Below are 16,529 nucleotides of genomic sequence, written 5' to 3' on the forward strand. Positions count from 1 at the left end.
CTGTACCTGTCCTACAATTTTGGTTCCCATCCCCCTGCTGTATTAGTTTAGATTAGATTAGATTTTTTTTAGATTAGATTACAGTGTGGAAACAGACCCTTCGGCCCAACAAGTCCACACCGACCCGCCGAAGCGAAACCCATCCCATACCCCTACATTTACCCCTTACAAATCCACCTTAATAGCTTTAGTGAATTTCCCACCCAGGATATTGGTACCCCTCTGGTTTAGATGAAGACCATCCTGCTTGTAGAGGTCCCACCAACCCCAGAAAGAGCTCCAATTATCCAAAAGCCCGAAACCTTCCCTCCTGCACCATCCCTGTAGCCACATGTTCAACTCCTTTCTCTCCCTATTCCTCACCTCACTAGCACGTGGCACGGGCAGAAAACCAGAGAAAACAACTCTGTTTGTCCTAGCTCTAAGCTTCCATCCTAGCTCCCTGAATTTCTGCCTCAAGTCCCCATCTCTCTTCCGGCCTATGTCGTTGGTGCCAATGTGGATCACGACTTGGGGCTGCTCTCCCTCACCCCGAAGAATCCCAAAAACACATCAGAGACATCACAGACCCCGGCACCCGGGAGGCAACACACTAAACATGAGTGTCTCTCGTCCCCACAGAACCTCCTATCTGTCGCCCTAACTATCGAGTCCCCAATGACTACTGCTCTGCTCCTCTTCCCCCTTCCCTTCTGAGCAGCAGGTGCCCCACTGCTTTCCCTTGGTAAGTCATCCCCCCTAACAGTATCCAAAACGGTATACTTATTGTTGAGGGGAATGGCCACGGGATCCCTGCACTGCCGCCGGTTCCCTTTCTGTTCCCTAACTGTCACCCATCTGTCTTTTTCTTTTATCTGGGGAGTGACTACCTCTCTGTAAGTCCTGTCAATAACCCCCTCTGCCTCCCGAATGATCTGAAGTTCATCCAACTCCAGCTCCAGTTCCCTAATGCGGTTTTCGAGGAGCTGGTGTTGGGTGCACTTCCCACAGATGTAGTCAGCAAGGACACTAGTGGTGACCTTACTTCCCACATTCAGCAGAAGGAACATTCCGCTGCCCTAAACTCCATTCCCACTGTTCTAACTCCCGAAGTGACTACTAAAAAAAAGGATTAGGAAATAAACTATTTACCTTATTTTCTTTGAGATTATTGCTTATGTACTTGCTGCCTGCAATTAAGTGGCAATAAAATTGAATTTGCTAGATTGAATATAAAGAGACATTCTGTAAATTCTTGTCAATATGATTAGGATATTTTGAACATTTTAGAAAATATCTTCTCAATGCAGGATTATACTCCTTGCATTTGGTGCCAGACAGAGAACAAGGGCTGGATCAAGTTACTACAAACCTTTCCCTAAAACTGCCTTTTAGCTGGTGTTACATCTGACTGTTGAGGCCAGCTTTTTATTTGTGTTTGTTCCTGTGTTACAACACTGCACCGAAGTCTCACCGCTGAAGATGATTGGCCTCCAACAACAACAACTGTCTGCCTTTGTGCTGGATATGACTCCAAGCAGTGGGGAGTTTGCCCCTCGATTCCCATCCAGCTAGGGCACCATGGTGCCACACTTAGTGAAGTAGGGCATTGACATCAAGGGCACTCATTCCCACCTCACCTCTGGAATTCATTCACAGGACGGGAGTGTTGCTGGCTAGGCCAGAATGTATTGCCCATCCCTAATTTCCCAGAGGGCATTTAGGAGTCAACTACATTGCTGTAGGAGAGAGTGAGGATTGCTGATGCTGGAGATCAGAGTCGAGAGTGTGGTGCTGGAAAAGCGCAGTAGATCAGGTAGCATCCGTGAGCAGGAGAATTAACATTTTAGGCATAAGCTCTTCATCAGGAATGAGGCTTGTGGGCCAAGGTCGTGTGGGGGTGGTTGAGAGATAAACGGGCGCAGGGGTGGGGCTTGGATGATAGTCCGGAGATGAGGGTGGCCGTTTATAAAAGACATACATATAGGCCAGACCAAGTATAGACCTTGCAGTTTCCTTCCCTAAAGGGCATGAATGGATGAGATAGATTTTCCACAAACTGTTTTACAGTCATCACTGGAATCTTAATTCCAGATTTTTGATAAATTCAAATACCATCCTCTGTCATGGTGTGATTGGAACCTGGGGCCATTGAATTCCCTTTTATCCATCAAGATTAGAGTGGTGTTGGAAATGCACAGCAGGTCAGGCAGCATCCAAGGAGCAGAAAATCGACATTTTGCGCAGGAGCCCTTCATTAGGAATAGGGGGTTGCAGTGAGAGAGAGACTCACTGAGATCTTTGTCGAGAGATGAAGAGAACTTCTTCAAGGTAGGCATCCTTGCAAGAGGATTCGCAGTAAGGTTAAAATCAACTAGGCGAAAGTGAGGACTGCAGATGCTGGAGATTAGAGTCAAGATCAGAGTGGTGCTGAAAATGCACAGCAGGTCGGGCAGCATCCAAGGAGCAGGAAAATCGACGTTTTGGGCAGGAGCCCTTCATCAGGAATGACCTGCTGTGCTTTTTCAGCACCACTCTAATCTTGACTCTAATCTCCAGCATCTGCAGACCTCACTTTTGCCTTCCCTTTTATCCCTGGTCCAAGGCTGTAATGAGATCAGGAGCTCACTGTCCCCAGCAGAACCCAAACTGGGCTTCGGAGAGATATAAGTGCTTCTTCCATGAGGTTCCTGATGATCTAGAGTAGCCCGATGGACAGTAATTTGAGACTCGAAGGTAGAGGGTGGCTGATGATTAAACAGGGTGAATAGAGGTGGCCAACACTGTCAAACACTCTTTACTGTTTCTCCAGAATCTCGCTGCACAGAAAGCTTACAATAACCTGGATGTCAGTGTGAGGGAGTCACTACAACAGCGATGGCATTGTTTTGAAAGTGTCCTCAAATGTTACGCACACGAGACATTGGAAGTCATTATTGAGCGCCTTGTCAAACATGAGGTAAGGACCCAATGAGTCAGGATCACTTCATCCATTGGCCAGTGTTGGTAAGTGCTATTCATCATGAATGGTTTAGGTCCTGCTGTTATAGAGGAGGCGAACAGCAAGCTGGAGATATATAGAATCATAGAATCCCTACAGCGTGGAAGCAGGTTATTTTGCTCATGGGTGGCACAGTGGTTAGCACTCCTTCCTCACAGCGCCAGAGACCCAATTCAATTCCCGCCTCAGGCGACTGACTGTGTGGAGTTTGCACATTCTTCCCGTATCTGCGTGGGTTTCCTCCGGGTGCTCCTGTTTCCTCCCACAGTCCAAAGATGTGCAGGTTAGGCGAATTGGCCATGCTAAATTGCCTGTAGTGTTAGGTAAAGGGATAAATGTAGCGGAATGGGTCTGGGTGGGTTGCGCTTTGGCGGGTCGGTGTGGACTTGTTGGGCCGAAGGGCCTGCTTCCACACTGTAAGTAATCTAAAGTAATCTAATCTAAGTCCATACTGCCCCTCCAAAGAGCATCCCATCCCCCTACCCTGCAACCCTGCATTTCCCATGGCTAATCCACCTAACCTGCACAAACCTTGACACTGCAGGGCAATTTAGCATGGCCAATTCATCTTTGTATTGTGGCAGGAAACAGGAGCACCCGGAGGAAACCCACGCAGACACAGGAAGAATGTGTAAACTCCACACAGAAAGTCATGGATACCTTGGAGTGAGTTACAGACTGGAATCTAATCAAGGGGATCAGGGTGGTTAAACACAGGATAACAGATAGTCAGAAGTGAGTTATAGACTAGAATTTAATTGAGCAGTTTGGTGTGGTTATATATAAGATAACAGATACCTGGGAGTGAGGTGCAGACTAGAATCTAATCAAGGGGATCAGGGTGGTTATATTTAGGAAAACGGATACCTGCGAGGGGGTTATAGTCTAGAATCTAATCATTGAATCCCTGCAGTGAAGAAGCAGGCCATTCGTCCTAGCAAGTCCACACCAACCATCCAAAGAGAGCCACCATCCCACCCATGCTTTGCTATTTATATATAGAATAACAGATACCCAGGGGTGAGCTATAGACTGCAATGCAATTGAGGAATTCAGAGTGGTTTATATATAAAATAACAGGCACCTGAGAGTGAGCTACAGGCTGGAATCTCATCATGAGCTTTTGAGCATATTACACACTAAATAAATCGATACCTTGAACTCAGTTACAGGTTGGAGTCTAACCATTAGGTCAAGACATGCAGAGGACACAATGGGCTGAATGGCCTCCAGTGCAGTGATCATTCTGTGATTGAGATTGAAAGAATTGCATTAATGTTATTAAATGCTGAAAGATGGCACCTCTTTTGAAAGTAACTATTGAATTGGTCCACCAATAACTCACTGAGTGACAAAACACTCAGAGGGATCGAGTTCTGGAACTATGAGGTTATGCTACAGCTGTACAAAACTCTGGTACGGCCGCACTTGTAGTATTGTGTACAGTTCTGGTCACCGCATTATAAGAAGGATGTGGAAGCTTTGGAAGGGTGCAGAGGAGATTTACTAGGATGTTGCCTGGTATGGAGGAAAGGTCTTACGAGGAAAGGTTGAAGGACTTGAGGCTGTTTTTGTTGGAGAGAAGAAGATTGAGAGATGACTTAATAGAGACATATAAGATAATCAGAGGGTTTGATAGGGTGGACAGGGAGAGCCTTTTTCCAAGTATGGCGAGCATGAGGGGGCATAGCTTTAAATTGAGGGGTGATAGATGTAGGACAGATGTCAGAGATAGTTTCTTTACTCAGAGAGTAGTAAGGGTATGGAATGCTTTGCCTGCAACGGTAGTAGATTCACCAACTTTAAATACATTTAAGTCGTCAATGGACAAGCATATGGATGTATATGGAATAGTGTAGGTTAGATGGGCTTCAGATTGGTATGACAGGTTGGCGCAATATCGAGGGCCGAAGGGCCTGTACTGCGCTTAATGTTCTAACACTCCTGGCGTTTATACCATTTATCTTACATCTATGCCCTTGAGCTGCTGACCCTTGGGACAGTGCAAATAATTTGTCAAAACCCCTCATCATTCTGAATGCCTCTGTTAAATCTCCCAGTGGCTGTCTTCCTCAACCTGAGTTACAAATCTTCTCAAAACTCGCTATCTTCCCTCTAAGAGTTAAAAATCACACAACACCAGGTTATAGTCCAATGGGTTTATTTGGAAGCACTAGCTTTTGGAGCGCTGCTCCTTCATCAGGTGGTTCATCAGGCTGTGTGATTTTTAACTTTGTCCACCCCAGTCCAACACAGACTTCTCCACATCCCTCTGAGAGAGCTTCTCTCCATCTCTCCACAGATCAGAAGATACTTCCACCTTGGGGCCGTTCTAGTAAATCCCCTTGAAACCCTCTTCAATGCTTAGCCATTCTTCCCAATGTGTGTGCCCCAGGCTGAACCCCAGCCCGTGATTTATAAACCTGACATAATTTAAACTTTGAGGGATGATTTTCCATGTGGGATATTCTAAAATGAGGGACATGAGCCAAATGCTGGCAAATGGGACTGGACTTATGTAGGATATCTGGTCAACATGGACGGGTTGGGTCTGTTTCGATGCTGCATGACTCTAAGAGGTGTTAGCTTTAAGATAAGGGGTAACAGATTTAAAACAGGTATGAAGAGGAATTACTTTTCCCAAAGGGTTGTGAATCTTTGAAATTCAATCCCCCAGAGTGAGGTAGATTGAGTAAATTTAAGGAGGAGATAGACATTTTTTTCACTTAGTAAGAGGTTAAAGTGTGATGGAGAGTAGACAGGAAAGTGGGGTTGAGACCAAGATGAGATCAACCATAATCGTATTAAATGGCGGAGCAGGATTGAGGGGCTGAATGGCTGTCTCTGCTTCCTATTACATTGTTAATGGACTACCTTTGGTAGGTCTGATCCTGCTTTATAAAAATTGTTACATACTGGCTAAAATGGATGAAGATGTGATATTTCCTTGCTTCTCTTTCCGCAACTGCCTCTTGTCTTTTTCCTCAGGTTCATCGATTAGTATTGGTAAATGAGGAGGATGTTGTGCAAGGGATTGTCTCACTGTCTGATATGCTCCAAGCACTGGTCCTGTCTCCAGCAGGTATAAATGCTCTTGACTCCTGAGCACTCACAAGTCTTCTCTTCTGTATCATTCTAGAGTGTTTCAGGTAGGTAGTGAGCTGCTTGTCTCATGGGCTTGATCTAGACTGCACTCGAGTGATGACAAGGAATCAGCTCTGGTCGATTGCAGACCGAATATACAATGTAGTTCGTTTCCATACATCTCCAGTTTCCAAAAGTCAACTCTGTTCCAGAAATTGCATGGATTCTTGCAAAGAGTAGGGATCCGCACTACATTTTATTTTGATCCAACTGCACATTGTGTAAATGAAGAGCTTTGGCCCTTACTTTCAGACTTAACTTCTGCACAATGCCTATGGTTAACAGCTGTGGTTGGTTGTCCACAGTTTTGTGGGTGGGGCAGTGAGGGTGGTGGGTGCAGGGAGGGGCGGGGAGGGGTGTGGAGTGTGGTGGAAGGTGGAAAGATAGATGGCCACTTTTGGACCAGAATTGCTTTGTGGAAAACACTACACCGGTCCAACCCTTAAAGCTTCCCCTCAGCACATGTGCAAACCAGAAATAGTTCCCACCAGTAAATGTGGAAACATCAAAGTATTCCCCCGTCGCATGTGCAAAAGTTTGCTGAAGTTAACGTATTCTCTCTGGGACGCTAAGAATGGAGACTCGACAAGCGAGAGAAAATAAAAGTATGGAAGTCTACTGTCTGATGATCTTCCAGTCCAGGTGGGCCATGAGTACATCACTGGCAAGGAGATGGTTAACCAGTGGCATGATAGTGGTGTAGTGGGTTCGTAATCCAGGATCCAAGGATAATGTCCTGGGGTTCTAATCCCATTCTGGTTAAAATGTGAATTTAATAAAATTCTGAAAATGAGAGCTTTTCTAATGCTGCCTATTGTTATGAACCAAACCAAACTCCCCCAAAATATATTAAGATGATAGCCTAGATCTCGACTTGCTCATATTTTAAAGGCAAGTGTAAGGCATTGTGTTCCAAATGCAATTCAATTGGTCAAACTACAGGTTTGAAGCTAAACACGTATTATTTTTATACTACAGTTAAAATGCAAACAAAAGAGAAAAGAATTGGAATAATTTAACTCTATTGGAAAACTTAACAGAATAGTAGATTATTTAACTACTAAACAGCAACTGTTCCAATATAGTAACATCCCATAAATACACCTTTGGCAAGGGCTAATGCAGTAAAATGGTTTATCTCAGAGAACCCCAGCTTTTAGTTTTAACAGAGGGAGGATTAAGAGCTTCCATATCCAGCTTCAAGACCTCAACAACTGCTGAAAGCTAAAACTAAAAATCCTGGTTCTGTGGGAGGTTGACCTCACCCCTTCATGTTGCTTCTATTGTTTCAACGTGTTACAAAAATACTGTGGCTAGCTGGGCTCAGAATAGACAGCTGGGCTTCAAGTTTACAACACTTACTTTCAAAAGAAACATAACAGAACAAATCCTTCTTAAAGGCACATCTCGTAACACTATGTAACCATTGGTCATAAAAAAATGTTGGTTCACTAATATCCTTTAGGGAAGAAAATCTGTTGTTCCTTACCTAGTCTGGCCTTCATATGACTCCAGATCCAGAGCAATATCGTTGAATCTCAACTATCCTCTGGTCAATTAGTGATGGGCTATAAATGTGGCCTGGCCAGTGACACCCTGATCCCATCGATGCATAAAAGGAAACAAAGACTTCATAACCAGTAATGGTTAATTTATTTGGATCTTTTTTAAAAGTCACTGAATAAGTAGTTTCACCTCATTGCAAAATTGTCAGTATCCCATAAAACATTTAAGTGAGGTTTTTGCTTAATGTTTGAGGGATGATGTATTAAGGGATACTCCTCAGACCAGTGTACACATGCAACTAATGATGGTGAGGATTTCTGGTTAAGTTTGCCAATTCTGATTAGATCATTCCCGGAAGGATCAATTGTGCCTCCACACCTTGCTCCACCTCCAAACTTGTGCAACTGGTCACTCTCACACAATGCTGTCATCCAGCAGCCAATTAGAAAGTGAACTGAATCTACTGTACCTGATTGGGTACTCGATATACTCCCTGATTTCAAAACTATTCAAAGAAAATGTTTTAAGAAAATGCTTTTGTCAATGATTTCCTTTTCCAAGAGTTGACCCAGAGATCAATCTCAAATTCCTGGAGAAACCAGGACAATCCCAAACAATTGACTAACCTACCCCAGGTCCATGTGTGCTATCTAACTGTGTGAATCTCAATTTGCACACTTTCCGTCTCACGCAAATCTGTGTGATCCAGAAAAGGCAAAAACGTAAAATAAAATCCAACTCAAATCAGGAGGAAAAGAAAATCAGGAAACCTCTGCTCATTCTCTCTAGAATAAAACCACTCTGGAACAAAACCACTCTGAATCAAAACCACTCTGGAAGAGTATTCTGGTCTTTGACAATGTTTCCAGGCACCTACCTGTTAGCTGAGGTGGTCTCCACTTGGAGCAGATCCAGTTTTCATTTGAAGGAATTCAGTGAACCTTAACAACTTTTCTATTCTCTGGGAATGAAACCACCTCCTGATATCAAAAATAGATCACAATCTGCATGACTTAAAAATTGTGATAACTGCTCCTCGTTCTACTTAGAAGAAACAAGACGTCGATGTGAACATAATCTATTCCCTTTCTCATCTTATAAACATCTTGATCAGATCAAAATCTATTTTTCCTATAATGCCAGCCTTTTGAGCTGATCTTCATAAATAAGATGCCTCAAACTGGGACTGAGTCTCATGATCTACTCTGAACACTCTCCAAAACTCTATTACTGTGTGAATAGGTGAAAACTGGACACACCCTTCCAGCTGGGGTCAGGCCAAGGTTTTGTGAACAAAAGATGCTTGGATTTATAGTCAATAGTTCAGTAAATGCAAGCCAAAACCCTATTCACTCCAATTATCTCTTCACATTGTTGCTCATGAACATTTAGGGATTGAGGCGCAAGGGATCCCAGGCTCTTTCACCCCAAACCAGGTGAGGTGATGGCCTAGTGGTATTATTGCTAGACTATTAATCCAGAAACGTAGCTAACATTCTGGAGTCCCGGGTTCAATTTGAGTTCAATAAAAAGAATCAAATTAAGAGTCCAATGATGACCAAGTGTTGATCATCAGGAAAAACCTATATGGTTCACTCGAGTCATTAGGAGGGAAAACTGTCATCCTTACCTGGTCTGGCCTACAAGTGACTCCAGACCCACAGTAATGTGGTGGACACCTCATTGCCTTTTCAAATGGAAAAGCAAACCACTCAGTTCAAGGACAGTGAGGGATGGGATGTGCCAGTGACACCTACATCCCATGAAAGATTAAAGGAATGAAACTTCAATATGTTTAAAAGTTATTTGTCCGTCAGGGCCTCAAGGCAGCATTAACAGTCCTGACACCCGTACATTTCTTAGTAAGATCTTCAAACATACAGATCATTCTCCCCCATTGCCTATATTCAGACGTCTAGCTTATTTCTGACTTGATAGCAATAAAATACTGCAGATGCTGGAAATCTGAACTTAACACAGGAGATGCTGGAGAAACTTCAGTCTTGAAGAAGGGTCGTATCGGACTTGAAACGTTAACTCTGCTTTCTCTCCACAGATGCTGTCAGCGCTGCTGAGTTTTTCCAGTATTCTTTGTGCTTGTTTCTTATTTAGTCTTGCCCTATTTCAAAATATTTGGGGAGTGGTGGGTTTGCTGCTGGGAACTGTGGAGTGGGAGTTGTGGGGGGATGGATCACGAGTCTGAATCAGAATGTGGATAAAATAATGCCTTCCATCATTATTGCACCCATCTCCCCCAATCCCCCCCTCCTTATCTTCCTTAAGTAGGTGCTGGGATAACCTGCTTCTGCACTCGAGTTTGTTGCATTGTAAATGGTTTGAAATGATTAATGGACTGCCGAGCTAACAAGATAGTAGCATCAAGCCTTCACTGTCAATCGCTGTCTGCTTCAGTGAAATGCATGATGATTGACTTGACCTACTTACAAGCATAAGGTGTGTGCTCATTTGTTGAGAGAGCTTATTTCTAATATTACGCAGACAAGCTAATAATTCAACAGTGACAGCAAGCTCTCTAGTGCATGAGAAGTGTCAATGTGGTGCATTAGAGGATGATTTAGTGATGTTTGACACTAAAATGTATTCTGGGGGAAAGGCTAAAGGCAGACTGATTCCGTATCTAGGGCTGCCAACCCTCCAAGATCAAAGGGGGTCTTTAGGTTTGCAAATATAAATTCAGGGAGAAGGACCATCAGAGAATTAAAATAAATCACAGTCTCAGAAATTATCTTTTTGAAGATTTTTTTTGTCATAAAAGTATTGGAGATAACCTCCTATTTTCAATGTTTTTGTCTATTATTATGTCCAATATCCTCCTCATTTCCATCCTAAATATCCTACCCTATATCCTTAGACTGTGACCCCTGGTTCTGGATTCTTTTGTCATTAGGAACATCCTTCCTATTTTTACCCTGTCTAGTCCTGTTAGAATTTTACAGGTTTTTGTGAGACTCCCCCCTAGTTTTGCTGAACCCCAGTATATATTATCCTCACTGACTTAGCGGAATTTAGAGGAAGTGATTGCCTAGTGGTATTATCATGGAACTGTTAATCCAGAGACCCAGGTAATGTTCAGGGGGCACGGGTTTGAATCCTGTCACAGCAGATGGTGGAATTAAGAGGTTAATGATGACCATGAATCCATTGCCCATCTGGTTCACTAACGTCCTTTAGGAAAGAAAATTGCCATCCTTACTTAGTCTGGGCTACAAGTGACTCCAGACCCACAGAAATGTGGCTAACTCTTAACTGCCCTCTGGGATAGACTGGTCTAGCCAGTGATGCATTTATCCTGAAAATGAATAAAAATAAATTAATCCAGTTTCTCTCCATATTTTCGTCTTGTGCCTCAGGGACCAATCTGCTAAACCTTCTGGGCAGAGTGAAGAGAGAAATGGTTATTTGAAAGCCCTTCATCATATGAATAGGAAGGGTTTAGAGGGATATGGGCCAAGTGCTGGTAAATGGGACTGGATTAATTTAGGATATCTGATTGGCACGGATGAGTTGGACCAAAGCATCTGTTTCCGTGCTGTACCTCTCTATGACTCTATGATTGAAAGATAAAAACATACATAAGATATGATTTGGAGATGCTGGTGTTGGATTGGGGTGTACAAAGTTAAAAATCACACAACACCAAGTCATAGTCCAAAAGATTTATTTGGAAGCGCTAGCTTTCAGAGCGCTGCTCCTTCATCAGGTGACTGTGGACTCCATAACCACCTGATGAAGGAACAGCGCTCCAAAAGCTAGTGCTTCCAAATAAACCTGTTGGACTATAACCTGGTGTTGTGCAATTTTTAACTATACATAAGATAATGCTACTAACTAAAACTCTAATCCTCTGTAAATTCCCTCTTCAAAGGTAAAGTTGCAATAATCTTACTGGATCCTAGGGCTACTCTGTCAGAGAGAGAAAGACTGATGGTGGTTTAACTTGAGGGCCACCATGTGTCAGGTGAGGGGAGAGGTTGAAAAGGAGAGCGCCTTTCATTGTGACTTCAGGTGATGTGATAATTGAAACTGTGCTGTAGGTGCCATTCTGAATCTCAAACCAGCCATCCAGTCAATGACTCCAAACTCCCCCTTATCCATTACACCAACATATTAATAAATAAGAAGTGTCTATTATTGACGGAGGTAGATAAATACTGGAAAGTCAGATCGAGGTGAGGAGAAATGTCTTCACCCAGAGAGTGGGGAGCCTGTGGAATTCTATACCACAGTAAGTGAGTGAGGCCTAAACATTGAATGTTTTCAAATGAAGGTGCTTGGTCACACACACACGCACACACACACACATGAAGAGAATAACTACAGGGACGTGGGAAAATAGCAGAGTTGGAATGGACTTACTAACACTTTAATGAGCAGGTCAGAGGCTAGGAATTCTGCAGTGAGTAACTCACCTCCTGACTCCCCAAAGCCTGTCCACCATCTACAAGGCACTTGCCTGGATGGGTGCAGGTCCAACAACACTCAAGAAGCTTCATACCATCGAGGACAAAGCAGCTGCTTGATTGGCACCACATCCACAAACACCCATTCCCCTCCACCTCTGACACTCAGTAGCAGTGATGTGTACCATCTACAAGATGCACTGCAGAAATTCACCAGAGATCTTCAGACAGCACCTTCCAAACCTACAATGACTTTTATCTAGAAGGACAAGGGCAGCAGACACATGGGAACATCACCCCCTTCAAGTTCCCCTTCAAGCCATTCACCAACCTAACTTAGAAATATATCAGTGTTCCTTCAGTGCCACTGCATCAACATCCTGGAATTCCCTCCCTAAAGGCATTCTGGGTCAACCCACAGCACATGGATTGTAGCGGTTCATGAAGGCAGCTTATCCCTACCTTCTATAGTGGCAACTAGGGATGGACAATAAATACTGGGCCCAGCCAGTGACACTCTCATCTCAAAAATGAATGCAAAAAAATGAGATTGAGGTAGACTTAATGGACTAAGTGACTTCCTTCTGTGTTCTACTATTCTAAACTTCAATGATAATCTGAGTCAAGAAGGCATAGTCAGGAGAGTTACAAGCCATCGTGCTCATGTTTGTAGATAAAATCGTCAACCATCTAAAGTGGAGACCCAAAATATTTTTGTTCATTCCTTTTGCGTTTGTTCTCTAGGTGTTAATGCAAGCTTCCTCTGCCATACCTGAAGGTCAAAGGGCTGCCACATGGGGAAAGAATGGATCCTGAGTTTCTGGGATGTAAGTGGATCTCAGAGAAGAAGAATGTATATGGATAAAGTGACCAGCAGGTTGGCTGAATGTCTTACTTGCCGACTCTGATTTCAAATCCTCAGTGGGACGGACATTCTGCAGAAACATCATCAATGGATTTAATTCCTTATTTATAGCTTACAGATTAATGCTTTGTTCCGATCTGTGCTGTTTTCGTAACTCGGGCTTTAACGACTTTGATTGAAGAAAACGAAGGTGAAATAATGGTGTACACAGGAAGTCAGAACCTTTGGAAGCAGAATGCAGTTTGTGAAATGTGTTTAACTCTTGAATGGCATGTTTGAGTCAGGTGCTGTAGCATTGTCATGCTGCCAGGGACTACGACACACCACCTGCTCAAGGGGGCTGTGTCATTGCTGTCATGCACTAGAGGGTGTGGAGCAGCCAGTGTTGGACTGGGATGGACAAAGTTAAAAATCACACAACACCAGGTTATAGTCCAACAGGTTTATTTGGAAGCACTAGCTTTTGGAGCGCTGCTTCGTCATCAGGTAGCTTTGGAAGAAGATCATAAGACACAGAATTTCTAGCAAAAAAGATTACAGTGTCATGCAACTGAAATGATATATTGAACAATCTAGGTTTGTTCAATATATCATTTCAGTTGCATGACACTGTAATGCTTTGCTATAAATTCTGTGCCTTATGATCCTGCTCCACAGCTACTTGATGAAGGAGCAGTGCTCCGAAAGCTAGTGCTTCCAAATAAACCTGTTGGACTATAACCTGGTGTTGTGTGATTTCTAACATTATGCAGTAGAGGGAGAGCCTGCCACAATGCTTGGGCTGTGTTAGTTATGGGTCTCTCAAAATCACTGTCGGATTGAATCCAGATAGGCTCTGGGACTATCCTTTATCTTAAGCAATCATGTTCTAGGCCTGAAAATGAATTGTTGAAGAATAGTAACAAAACCAGAAGTTGCTGGAAAAGCTCAGCTGCTCTGGCAGCATCTGTGAAGAAAAATCAGAGTTGACATTTTGGGTTCTGTGACCGTTCCTCAGAACGGTTCTGAGGAAGGGTCACTGGACCTGAAACATTAACTCTGATTTCTCTTCACAGATGCTGCCAGACTTGCTGAGCTTTTCCAGCAACTTCTGGTTTTGTTCCTGATTCATAGCATCTGTAGTTCTTTTGGTTTTTGTTGAAGGTTAGTATTGGAGCCAATCCCAACACAATCTTTTTTTCTTAATACTGTCTTATATTTGTTCACAGACTGAAATATTTTGAGTAGACAGCTCCTAAAACAACCCCATTATCATTTCAATAAATATCTCTTCCTGCAATTTTTAAGCAAATTAAACTAAACTTAATCAAATTAAAAGATGGTGTGTATCTTTATATGTGTGCCAGTGAAACCACAATCAATGCTCCATGACTACATTTGTCCATTTGCATGTAATTAACAACAATTGATATACAAGTAACAAGCACAGGAGCCCTCTTGTGGTACAGTGGTAGTGTCCTTACCCCTGGACCAGAAGGCCTGGGTTCAAGTCTCACCTGCTCCAGAGGTGTGTAATAACATGTTTGAACAAGTTGGTTTAGAAAATAGGTTAAATAAAATTGTTAAGGGCCCTCATGTGGTACAGTGGTAGTGTCCCTATCCCTGGACCGGGAGGCCTGGCTTCAAGCCCATCCGCTCTAGAGGTGTGTAATAACGTCTCTGAACTGGTTGATTTGAAAATATGTTAAAGAAAAAATTTACACGAAACAAACTCGGGCCCTCTTGTGGTGCAATGGAAGTGACCCATCTCAGAGTTGAAGTCCAGGGTTGAAGTCCTGCCTGTTCCAGGGATGTGCAGTAACATCTCTGAGCAGTTTGATGAAAAGGACAAGGTCTCTCTTATGGCCCTCCCTCTGTATCAGGAGGCCTGGGTTCAAGTCTACCTGTTCCAGAGGTGTGTAATAACACCTCTGAGCAGTTTGATTAGGAAAATAGGTTAAATATAAATAAAATTACAAGTAACAAGCCAAGGATTTTGTTAGCACTGTGGTAGTGTCCCTATCTCTGAGCCAGGAAACCCAGATTCAAGTCCCACCTGCTCCAGAGATATCAGACAACATCTCTGAACAGGTTGATTAGAAAATAGCAATAAGTAACAAGTTGTTGATCTGTCCCACCAGTCCCAAATTTTCAACATACACCTGCAAAGAGATGCAGACCAAGGACTAGATACCAGCCCACTAGAATGGACAGAGAGACAGACCTTTATATCGGAGAAATTAAGCACAAGCTCAGAGTCTGGTTAAGTGAACATCTGTGTTCTGTATACTACAACCAAGCCCACCTTCCGGTTGCCAGCCATTTGAACTCCCTCTCCCATTCTCCATCCTGAGCCTCCTCCCCCATCAATACAAGGCCACATGCAAACTGGAGGAAGAACACTTCATTTTCTGTCTCAGGAGCTTACAACCTTACAGCCTTAACATAGAATGCATCAGCTTCCAAATCCCCCCACCCACCACCACCTCATCCCAGGTCCAGCCCTCCCTCTCTGCCCGCCCCCTTAACCTGTCCAGCTTCCTTCCCACCTACACACTCCAGCCTTCCCACTGACCAATCTCAATCACCTCCTACCTGTATCCACCTATCACCATCCCACCTACCTTTCCCCTGGCCCCAATCCCCTCGCTACATTTATTTCTCAGCCACATCCCCCCATCCCCAATCCTGATGAAAAGTTCTGACCCAAAACATTGACTCCCCTGCTCCTCTGATGCTGTTTGACCTGCTGTGCTTTTTCCAGCTCCACGCTTTATCGTCCCTGACTTTTCAGCATCTGCAGCCCTCACTATCTCCACTTGTCAGGCTTAATTTGTGGTTGTTGGACAAGAGCAGAATCACATCTAATTTGGATTTTCTGAATTTTGCAAGGAGGGTCTAGTTTAACCTGATTGGCATGTTGTCTGCTCAGCATGTTGTTTAATGCAGTCCACCACTCAGTAAGATATATGGTCCACACTCTGGCCATCTCACTGGCAGTGAAATCCATGTCAGCGTAGAAACAAATAGAAGAGTAGAAAATAGGAGCAGGAAGAGGCCTTTCAGCCCTTGGGGCCTGCTTCTCCATTCAATAGGATCATGGCTGATCATCCAATGCAATCCCCTGTTCCTGGTTTCTCCCCATACCCTTTGATCCCTAAGAACTTTATATAACTCCTTTTTGAAAACATTCAATGTTTTGGCCTCAACTGCTTTCTGTGGCAGAGAATTCCACAAGCTCCCCACTCTCTGGGTGAAGACATTTCTCCTCACCTCAGTCCTAAATGGCCCATTGCATTTCGTTACACCACCACCCCCTGGACTCCCTGGTGATCGGGAACATCCTTTCTGTTTGTCCGTTAGAATTTTATAGGTTTCTATGGGATCCCCCACTATTTTTCTAAACTCCAATGAATATAATTCTAATTGATCCATCCTCTCTTCGTGCATCAGTCCTGCCATCCCAGGAATCAGTTTGGTGAATCTTCGTTGCAATCCCTCCATCTCCAGAACATCCTTCATTAGACAAGGAGATAAAATAATATTACAGGTGTGGTCTCACCAAGGAGAAAGTGAGGGCTGCAGATGCTGGCGATCAGAGCTGAAAAATGTGTTGCTGGAAAAGCGCAGCAGG

General features: G+C 43.6%; 1 protein-coding gene across 4 annotated transcripts in view; it reads left to right on the forward strand.

The window, feature by feature from the left end:
- The window catches only part of LOC122551805 (5'-AMP-activated protein kinase subunit gamma-1-like), a 45,931-nt gene extending 32,594 nt beyond the window's left edge, over window positions 1–13,337 (forward strand). The window contains exons 9-11 of one of the 4 annotated variants that reach the window (XM_043694278.1): window positions 2,792–2,938; window positions 5,969–6,062; window positions 12,796–13,337. In XM_043694278.1, the coding sequence (XP_043550213.1) occupies window positions 2,792–2,938; window positions 5,969–6,062; window positions 12,796–12,827 (273 nt within the window). In that variant the 3' untranslated portion in view covers window positions 12,828–13,337. Of the gene's footprint in view, window positions 1–2,791; window positions 2,939–5,968; window positions 6,130–12,795 lie in introns of all 4 variants that reach the window. The other 3 variants (XM_043694279.1, XM_043694280.1, XM_043694281.1) reach the window with 3 other exon arrangements.
- Window positions 13,338–16,529: the final 3,192 nt, after the last annotated feature.

Source organism: Chiloscyllium plagiosum, chromosome 7, assembly GCF_004010195.1.
Source record: "Chiloscyllium plagiosum isolate BGI_BamShark_2017 chromosome 7, ASM401019v2, whole genome shotgun sequence".
NCBI classification, from domain to species: Eukaryota; Metazoa; Chordata; class Chondrichthyes; order Orectolobiformes; family Hemiscylliidae; genus Chiloscyllium; species Chiloscyllium plagiosum.